This window comes from Gymnoscopelus braueri, assembly GCF_963280865.1.
Source record: "Gymnoscopelus braueri genome assembly, chromosome: 14".
Lineage (NCBI taxonomy): Eukaryota > Metazoa > Chordata > Actinopteri > Myctophiformes > Myctophidae > Gymnoscopelus > Gymnoscopelus braueri.
The window spans coordinates 38,691,925-38,702,937 of record NC_137619.1 but is presented as its reverse complement, the minus strand read 5'-3'; the positions used below and the strand labels follow the sequence as shown (position 1 = coordinate 38,702,937).

The 11,013-nt window shown below is 45.4% G+C and overlaps 1 protein-coding gene across 1 annotated transcript; it reads right to left on the bottom strand.

Annotated features, from left to right (window-relative positions):
* Window positions 1-10,499: 10,499 nt before the first annotated feature.
* LOC308099926 (ATP synthase subunit g, mitochondrial-like) lies at window positions 10,500-10,811 on the bottom strand (the record flags this gene model as incomplete). Its single annotated transcript, XM_080448790.1, has 1 exon — window positions 10,500-10,811. The coding sequence occupies one exon, from the start codon at window positions 10,809-10,811 to the stop codon at window positions 10,500-10,502; it is 312 nt and encodes a 103-aa protein (XP_080304916.1).
* Between the last annotated feature and the right edge of the window lie 202 nt (window positions 10,812-11,013).

Genomic DNA, 11,013 nt, shown 5'->3' with positions numbered 1-11,013 from the left:
AGCTGGTGCTTGAGTGGCTAGGGGTTGAGAAGGACCTGAAGGATGGTTGGAATGATGCTGCACGGCCAGCTGAGACAGAAGTGGCCTGTCTAGGCCTAGTAGGGGCCCGGTGCGGTGTGTATCCATGTTCTGATGCTGGGAGGCAAGCTGAGACAGTGAGAGCGTTTGTACTGGTGTCACTGGATTCTGTGACACTATAGGAGTCATGCTGCTATGGGGACTGGGCATGGAACTATAGAGAGTGGGGCTTTGCTTTGAGTGTTCCTGGATTAGATCAGCAAGCGATGGGAATCCATCAGTGGTCTTCATGACCCTGTCTCCTGCCCCAACCTCCACCGACCGGCTGCTCAGAAGGACGGGGCCGAGACCCCTGAAAACGGGAGTGGGAGGGGCCAGAGTGGAGTCACATACCGTCCCTCTTGGGTTGCTTGGTGACAGGCTACTCAATGGAACAAGGAGGGGAGGCACTGGAGGAGATGCAGAGGACATATTCAAAGTCCCCTGCGTTCCAGGTGAAAGGGAGAGGGAGGGAGGAGCAGCACCCAAGGAGTCCAGGCCTAAACCCTGGCCACCTGCCGCTCCCTGAGTATTCTGGTTGTGTTCAGACACGAGCTGAGCCAGGCTAGGACCGCCGTTTGAGCTCGACCCGGGAATCGCTGGGATGTCAGATATTTTGTACATGTTTTTTCCTTTAATGTTATCTCTCCAGTTGATATTACTCCCTATTTGTCAGGCCCTATAGGCCTGTTGCTATGGCATCTACGACGTGACGTCACATACAAATGCAGACCTTACCAAATAGCGTCAATAGTTAATTAACAGGATGGAGTCTTGTTAATGAATGTGGCTCCCACGTGGCGGGCTATGACGTCAAACATCTATGATGTAGGGCTTACATCATAGGAAACGTAGATAGGCTACATTGTAGGCTATCTACGTCTCCATATTTGGGCACGGTCTCAGCCTGAGCCATAATAAATGTATCCATTATAAATGTTATGTTAGATATTTCAAAGAAATACTGTATAAAACATATACAAGTACAGTATGTGAATTTTGCAAACACACACACAGAGACCCAATTTTTGGCAGAAATTCAGATATACTGTTAGTTTTGTTGAAACCATTTTTTTACTTTTACAATATTGGTGTTCATTGGTTCCCATGGTACACGTGTGTGAAGTTGAGCATACAATGTCCAGATAGTGGCCACCAGCAGGAAAGGAGGACAATCATCTGTGTGTTTGCCAGACCCAAGGGGTCGGCTTTGTACCTGTTTCGTCCATACATGGGCATGCCCCCTTTTCCCTCAGGCCTCAGCCATAAAAGTCTGTCCCCCTTTCGTCCATACATGGGCATAGACACAGGCTGACACGTCATGTGAAGTCCGGCTTAGCCGTGACGTAGTGCTCTGATCTTATAAGTACTTATTCTGGGTCTGGCAGAACCAGGCCTCCTGGTCTTTTTTCCTTTTATATTTGATATATTTAACTTCAATGTTATAATGGAAGTCAATGGCAGTCAGATCGGGCTGAAACCTTGCCCAAATATGAGTCATTATGTCATAGTTGACTGACATCACATATTGGTCACATGAAGTCTGACATCCACATGAGGCCACGCCCCTTATTGGACCCCGTTTTATTTATATTATTTATTTGTTGCTGTTGTTAGTCATGGCTTCCAGTTCCCACCTGATGTTGTGTGGGAGTTGTGATTGGTCCAGATCGTACTGAATAACTGCTAGTTTGCATAATGTCTTCAGACTAGGACTTAAGTCTAACATGTACAGGTCAGCAGGCGTGTTTTCTCCTCTAGAGAAGATGATACGATCTCCCACAATACAACAGCACATCAGATACATCCCACACGGTCTTTTCCCTTTGGGCTCAACCCTCTTCCAGGAGAAGGTCTTTGGACTGAATTTCCACAGATCATTGAGGGTAGTAGTATGATTTATTCCACCAAATATGTACAGCTCTCCATTGTAGGTAAAGGCTGAATGACAACAGCGTTCTCTTGGAAGAAGCTGTGCAGAAGGTGTGTTCAGCCAGCAGTTGGTCTCTGTGTCAAACACTCTGATGTTCTTGCTAGAGGAGGCTCCGCCCCCAAATACAAACATCTTTGTCCCGATGATGGTGGCAGAGTGACATGCAGAAGCAGGAGGTGGAGTGCCTCTGGTGTTAATTAAAGCCCAGACCATTGTGGTGGTGTCCAACTTGTACATGTCATTTTGGTGTACAGTCCCTCCATGGACACACATGACCTTCCCCAAGACACAGGCTGTGTGGTTGGTCCTCCTTTCTGGAACAGTTCCAGAAACTTTGGGCTTGAACCATCTGTGGGCGTTGACATCAAATGCATACAGCACGTTGCAGTATTTCCTTGTGTCATATTTATAACCCCCCCAGATGTAGATCATGTCTGTTAAGTTATGCTTAGTTCTGCAGCTTAACGTTGCATTCGGAGAAAACACGGAGATAGAATCCATTTAGCCAAGCATGGCATATTTTATTAGGAGGGCTGCACGCATCAGTCTCACGGTGCAGGCTCCACTACTGATACTGAAGTGAACTGGTTCCACACACAGGTGGTAATGATATAGATGTGATTAGGCTATAGGAGGCAGGCATGCATCCTATACCTTGTACCTTGACGCCTCACTGTGGCACAATCATAACATTGCACATCATACATGGAACAGTGTTACATACAAGTGAGGACATATCCCATCAAATCTTAACACCCCCACTTGTTCTCAGGTTGTTGTAATCTTAAACAAAAACAAATCAAAAACATACAGAATGAATGTGAACCTCTCTTACACATTTCAAACTCCAAAAATAACAGCACCAAACTTCTTCAGTTTCAATTTAGTTACAGGTTTCGTCATTATATCAGCAACCATATCATCTGTAGGACAATACATCAGAATGACTCTCCCCTCACTCACAGTGGATCTGATAAAGTGGTACTTTATGTCCACGTGCTTACTCCTCTGTCTGTTTACAGGGTTTTTGGCGAGAGCAATCGTTCCCTGATTATCCTCATGTACTACAGTTTGTGTGTACTTGTAGTTATCGATACCTTCTAGTAACTGTTCTAGATATAGACACTCCTGTATGGTTGAAGCCAGTGCCATGTACTCCGCCTCGCATGTTGAGAGCGCTACTGTGGGCTGTTTTCTAGTTTTCCAAGACACTAGAGAACTGTTATTACTAAGACTCACACAGTATCCTGTGGTACTGCGCCTGTCGCTGACATCAGACGCCCAGTCAGCATCACTGTAGGCCTGTATACCTAGCTTCTCACCGTTTCTTTTGAAACTTAACCCTTTCTCAGAAGTACCTTTGAGGTATCTTAGAACATGTTTCACAGTAACCCACTGCTCTTCTGTAGGCTCAGCAAAATACTGTGATAACCTGCTTACCACAAAGCTTAAATCCGGTCTGGTACAAGTGGTTAGATATATAAGGCTTCCTACAGCCTCCCTGTACATCCTGACATCATTCATTTTGACTGCATCCTCAGAATATTCTAGTTTTGGTTCACAGGGCGTTTCTCTGGTTCTACAGTTTTCCATATTAAAACGCTGTAGTATCTTATTAGTGTACTTCTCCTGTGACATGGTTACACATCCATCAGATTGGCTGAAATTGATACCCAGAAAATGTTTGAGTCTGCCTAGATCTTTCATTTTAAACTTTCCTGCAAGCATCTCTTTCACCTCTATCAAAATCTTCTCATTGCTGGCTGCAATGATCAAGTCATCGACCCATATGATTATGATTACCTTTTTGTCTTTTGACTCTTTGGCATAAACACAGTGGTCGGCTGGATTTTGTGTGAACTCATTTTCAGTTAAACAATCGTGCAAGACTTTATTCCAATTGCGCCCTGATTGTTTGAGACCATAAAGTGATTTTTCAAGCTTATACACTAGACCATCATCTTTCTCTTCATAACCCTCTGGTGGATTGATGTATATATCATAGTCTATGGGAGCGTGTAAATACGCTGTTTTCACATCCATCTGGTGAAGGAGCAGGTCCTCCTGCGCTGCTTTCTGTAACACCACCCTTACACTCGTCAGGTTTGCTGTGGGTGAAAACGTCTCCCCATAGTCTATTCCCATTACCTGGCTGTAACCCTTGGCCACAAACCGTGCTTTGTACTTGTCTCTTCCCTCTACATCACTCTTGATGGAGTAAACCCATTTACCCCCCACTGTTTTCTTGCCTATTGGCAGGGTTGTCAGGGTAAATGTCTTGTTCTCGTTTAACGAGTGGACCTCCTCATCCATGGCTTTTACCCACTCTTTTGAGTTAGCCGACCTCATAGCCTCCCCAAAAGTCTGTGGGACACCATATACCGCTCTGTAGCAGTAGTCTACTGTGGTGTGAACCCCATCACTATCACTTTCTTCATCTACAAAGTCATCTAAGTGACTAGGTTTCTTCCTTTCTCTAGTTGGATACCTCCTATTCTCAGGTTCATCACCTGTCACACTCTGTTGTGTTTGGTTGTGATTATTAGGCCTCATAACTGCACCTGGACTAACACTGTGTGTATTTCTACTCCTTACACTTGGCTCTTGAGCATTCTCCGCTCTCCTATTGACCTCCTGCGTGGTCTCACTAGTCCTAGGCTGTCTCATATGGTCATAACCATCATTTGAGTCTGTCTCACCTGTCTGTGTCTGTTTCTCTACAGCTACCCTGCTTACAAACTTCACTAGCCTGTGTTTTTGCACTTTATTTGTATCTGGATGATAGACCAAGTACGCCGGGCTGTTCTTGTCATATCCCACAAAACACCCCTGGTCACACCTGGAATCCAGTTTTCCCTTATCCTGTTTGTACGTGTAGCATATAGACCCAAATTTCTGCATTTTTGATACATTAGCCTTCTTGCCTGTCAGCAGCTGGTATGGGGTCTGCCCTGTACGCCTGTTAAAGCATCTGTTGCGTACCACTGCTGCTGTTTGTATTGCATAGTGCCATAATTGTTTTGGTAGCTTGCTTTCAACTAGCATGCACCTACCCATCTCAAAAAGAGTACGCCAACCCCTCTCAGCGGTCCCGTTCTGGTGCGGGGAATACGGAGCTGAAGTTTCATGTCTGATTTTGTTTTTCCTCATCAGTGTTTGAAAATCATTGCAAGTATACTCTGTTCCGTTATCGGATCTCATGCACATCACTTTCCCATAAGGGGATGCATCTGCTAGGAACTTTTCCGTAGCTTGTGCTGTGTCGCTTTTCTTTTTCAGAAAATATACGAACACCGCGCTCGAGTAATCGTCAGTGAACGACAGAGCATATTTGTAACCATCTGTTGACTCTGTGGCTACAGGACCTGCTAGGTCTGTATGCACCATCTGCAAGGGAGCCTCTGCTCTGGTATCAGGGTCTCTATTCCTCGTTTGGGCAAACTTTCCCTGAATACACACCTCACACTCATGTTCGGGCCTAAGTACTGCTTTGCCCTTGATCTGCATACCCTCAACCACATTCTGCAATTTAAGAACATCGTCATAATTACAGTGGCCTAATATCTCATGCCATGTCTGAATGTCATGACATGCATTACATTTGTCATTAGACTCACCCTCAGTATGCAAATAATACAACTTGCCATATACATGTATGTCAAATCTGGTACCGTCTCTGGTTATCAGTGCATCATCCTCTTCTTTAAAAACAACCGTGGCCCCACTGGTGGTCGCCGCCTTTACCGAGAAGATGCTCTGGGGGTACGACGGTATGAATAAAGCGTCTCTCAGCGTCGCCTTGTGTCGCTGTCCTCCGCTGTCGATTAGGGAAACCTCAGCATTTCCCCTTCTCTGAGCGACCCCGTTGCACCGGGTGCCGTCTGCCAACTCGACGCTGTGCTTTTCTGGTCTGAACGCGCTGTCGAAATCCTTAAACTGAGTCACGTCGGTGATTATATGTGATGTGGCCCCCGTGTCCACCATCAGGCCCCTCTCCTGGATGCCACTCGCCGGCTGCTGCTCCCCGTCCCTCATCTTGAACGCGAAGTCGGCGCCGTCATCTGCTTCAGTGACTTTGCACGCGCCATCCCTTTTGTCCTTAATGTCCTTATCCTTACGCCTACATGTGGCGTCTTTGTGTGTGTCGCTTCTGCATCGACTACACCATGTCTTCTGTCGACATTCTCTCGCTCGGTGACCTTTTGTGCCACACTTGAAGCACACCATCTCTGTGTCTTCTTTGCACCAGTCACGTGCGTTTGTCTTCGCGGGTCGCCGCCCGGTTCTCCCCTGGGTCTTCATCACACTGTCGCCCGACTCAGCTGCGTTTGTCTTCTCTGTTTCTTCAAAACTTCGTAGCTTAGTCTTGAATTCCGCAAATGTGATGTTATCATTTGTATGTGCCACATGAATTGCGAATGGCTTAAAACTCACAGGCAGTCCTTTTAAGATCATTGCTACTAGTAGACCATCTCCCAACGTCTCACCTGCATTTCGCAGTGCAGTGATGGCTGTTTCTGCTCTGATGATGTAGTCCATAATACTTTCGTCGTCCGCTTTCTGGAGCGATGTAAGCATGGTGTACAGGTTAATTATCCGGGGTTTTCCCTTCCCGGCATAATACTCTCTTAATATTTTTAGAGCCTTTCTTCCATCGTCGGCAGCATCCCTCATAATTAATGAGAGGCTCTTGTCGTCTAACAGTAGAATCATCTCGGCATACGCGTCGGCATTTTTCTTCTCGTCTGCCGCTCTTTCAGCGTCAGTCCTCGGTTCTCCCAGGACCGTGTGTTTTAGTCCAATCAAATGAAAATGTCCCAACATTTTTGTCTCCCAAATCTCATATTTGGTCTCATCTCCGTCAAACGCCAGTCGAGGCAACCTGCTTGTTCCTCGTTGATCCATGATGCTAGCTTGCTCTCCTTGCTAGCTTAGCAACCCGTTAGCACGCTGTTCGTTGCGCGACTACACGGTGGAAACCGACAAACTTTTCTTCCGAACGACTCCTGGGCCCATAACCTGTTAAGTTATGCTTAGTTCTGCAGCTTAACGTTGCATTCGGAGAAAACACGGAGATAGAATCCATTTAGCCAAGCATGGCATATTTTATTAGGAGGGCTGCACGCATCAGTCTCACGGTGCAGGCTCCACTACTGATACTGAAGTGAACTGGTTCCACACACAGGTGGTAATGATATAGATGTGATTAGGCTATAGGAGGCAGGCATGCATCCTATACCTTGTACCTTGACGCCTCACTGTGGCACAATCATAACATTGCACATCATACATGGAACAGTGTTACATACAAGTGAGGACATATCCCATCAAATCTTAACAATGTCTTCTATCAGCACAGCTGTGTGGGCGCTGCGATTGGATGGAACCTCAAGGTGACATTCTCCTCTTCCAGTTGTCACTGTGGCTTTACGCTGGAGGAAGTTGACTGGGGTCAACTTCCTCCAGCGTAAAGCCACTGTGTTGAAGACGTGAACATCAATCTTGGCGACGTGACGGTACCCTCCAAATGTGTAGACTTCGTCTCCCACGGCAGCAGCAGCAGCCTGACCATCTAACACTGGTAATGTGTTCAGATGCAGCATCCAGTGAGACATTTGTCACAACAGCTCCTCCAGGGATCAAATTAGATTCTTAAAGTCTCGTTGTATAACAGAATGGAGTCCTAATGTGTGCTCTACCACTTATATTGGTTCAGTGGCACAAGTGTCATGCAATGTTTGACCAATCCACTGATGGGTCGGGCTGGCCAATAAAGGAAGTCGATGCCTGTTGATGTCTGCTTCATCTCTCTCTCAGCTAGGGGGTCCTTGGCCTGCATCGTAATGCGACACGTTGTGAGCTTGTAGCTTAAAAAAATTAATTAAAAAAAAGCCTATATTGACATGGCCAAAATATGGGGCGGGTTTATCACCAGAGACATTTGTTTTATCTGCTCCTTGGAAATGCAGGTTCCACACAGAGATTCCAGACTCATATCTACACAGTGATATTAGTCTGACCATGCCAGGCTAGTGAGTTAATACATTGTCAGATACTTGAATGTGTCCTTATATTATCATCACTTTACCCACATACATAGCCGTGGGAAGTGGGGGTGCTGAGGGGGCTCCAGCACCCCTGAAAATAAAGTATGAAAATTTTTAAAATATATATTTAAAAACATTTTTGCATAATGTGCCTGTTGTTGTTGGTCGTTATTTGGGGGGGATTTAGTGCAATAAGTGTTCTGGAACGTGCATACAGCACCCGTAACCTATAACGTCTTCCCACGGCCCTGCCCACATACAGCTCAAGTGGAGTTAGGAGGTTTTTTAACCATTAATGTGGAGATTTTTTTTTTGTAATTTTTTCGTGACAAATTGTTTTTAAAAACATAAACAATGTCTGGTTTATTTTTTTGAATTCTCACATGGAATTTGGATGAGGCTGGAGCCTTGCCTTTTTACGGGGCCAGGCTCTGCAGAGCAAGGCTCCGTTTTGTTATTGGCATTATTCTGTTTCTTCTTCTGCCGTTTTTGCCAGTTCTGGCTTAACCGTGCATACGCTTTTTTTAGCACTCAATTGAAAATGCCAACTTTGAACAGGTACAACTCCTGCCCTGTTTGACCTACAGCCATGAAACTTGGATACACATATGCGTCTCCTCATGCTGAACAACTTTCACACTCTGACCTTTAGATACCCCACCATTTTGAATGATATGAAAAACAGTCATTGGCTCTTTAAAGCTTAATTATTTCACTTATGGAAAATCTGCCACTAAAGTTTTGTCGGCAGAGGTCCAAAGTTCATGTAAAAAGTTTCGTGCAGATTACTCAAAAGTCCCAGGAGGAGATAGATTTGAACTATTGCAGTTTTATGACAATTATTCATCTGCCCCTAACACATACATGCAGACTCACATTTCTTTGAAACTTTGCAGAAATGTAGAGGGTCATTCCAAATATCACTGAAACCAATCTTACTCCAATTGGCCAAAGGGGGGCGCTATAGCAGTTTTTTGAAAATGCAAACTTTAAACAGGCATAAGTCATGCCTCGTTTGGCCGAAAGTCGTGAAACGTGCTAACACTTGTGCCTTGACTCATGAGGAACACATGTATCACTTTAACCAGTAAGCTCCGCCCTTTTAACCAGTAAGCTCCGCAATTTTGAGCAGTTTGAAAAACACTTGTTTTTGGCAGTTCTGGCTTAACCGTGCATACTCTTTTTACGAAACTGCCGTCAGATAATAAATCGGTAAAATCAGGCAAAAATAAGAATTAAACAACATAACCCTAACCTAACCCTACCCTAACCCTAAAACCGAAATAAAGTGACAAAAAGCCCCCCAAAAAGTGACCGAATCCGCCGAAAACCCGCAAAATTTGGCGCGCGCGTGCGCAGGGGGGGGCCTGATCACTGTGCTGTGCCTCCCGGCCCGGCTTTGAGTTGTTCCACCACTGCTCGGCCATATGGTAGATGGTCATGAAAAACTATCAAGAAATAATTCTCACACTCATTCGTCAAACTCAAAACTTTTCAGATACTGTAGCAACGTTTTGTGAGCATGTAGATCGGCTACTTTCACTAGTTTCTGTTCCGAGGACACTTTACAACAATTTCTCTATCGGTAGATGGTTATAGGAACCAGTGATCTAGAGTAGTTAGCAAAACAGAGGCTTGGTCCATCAGGGACGGAAAGACATATATATCAACAGACACTACCAGGGCTATCATATCTCTAGTTTCCTTTTATATTTGATATATTTAACTTCAATGTTATAATGGAAGTCAATGGCAGTCAGATCGGGCTGAAACCTTGCCCAAATATGGAGTCATTATGTCATAGTTGACTGACGTCACAGATCGGTCACATGAAGTCTGACATCCACATGAGGCCACACCCCTTATTGGACCCCGTCTTATTGCCAGACCCAGGGGGTCAGGCCTACATGTGGCTTTGTCGGTCCCCCTCTCCAAACGTTTTCGTCCATACATGGGCATAAAAGAGGGGGTCAGGCCTACATGTGGCTTTGTCGGTCCGCCTCTCCAAACGTTTTCGTCCATACATGGGCATAAAAGAGGTCTGTCTTCTGTCCTCTTTTTGATTGGCCAAGCTTAGCGTGACGTAGTGCTCTGATCTTTCAACCACTAGGGGTCTGGCAGTACCAGGTCTCCTGGTTCCCTTGTTAACAAACATGACCCCTCGCATGCGTTTACATTTCTATAGATTACACCTGTTGCACCAATTATTTAGGGAACCACAAAGACCATTCATTAATGATTGTATTTTATAATCTATTTCTTCACTTGTTTTCGTTTTTTTTTCTCTTGGGGTTTTGTTGAATGCAATTATTCCCGAGTTAAATTGTCCCAATGTAAATCTAATCCACACATCTGGTAAGGACTGGCATATTTGAAATTAAAACGCAGAGAGAGAGAGAGAGAGAGAGAGAGAGAGGAAGAGAATTGGTCGAGTACAGCAGAAAGTATCAACGTTCCAAAACTCAGACATCGTAGCCAATAAGGCCTCCTTTTCCCATGCACTCTCCAATATAGAACCACATCAACACTTCAGTGGCCACCAGTCCATTCCTTAGTGCATCCTTCACTGTTGTTTGTCCAAGGCGTCCTGTCTGGAAGCCCTTGATGAGGCCTTGTACACTCTCAATAGCTCTGGGGATCTCAGCAGGAGACGGCGGAACCAGCTCAACGCGAGCGTAATGCCAGAAGGTCGCCAGCCGGGGTCTGGAATAGGTGACAGTGGCGTCGACCAGTGTGGGTACCTTTGCCATCAACTTCTGCACTGCTTGTGCCATGATGAAGCGTGAACTCGTCCTCTACAACCTGGATCTGTCAACTGAATGTCACCTCCAGCAGACCCACTTTGTTCCTTTTGAATGAATGATGACAGACAGTGACGTGCTTCTCAGGTGGTGCGCTTGCAAGGTCAGGATGTGATGATGATCACAGGCTTGACGCGATCAGTGACATCACCACTGATGTCATGTTATGACATCA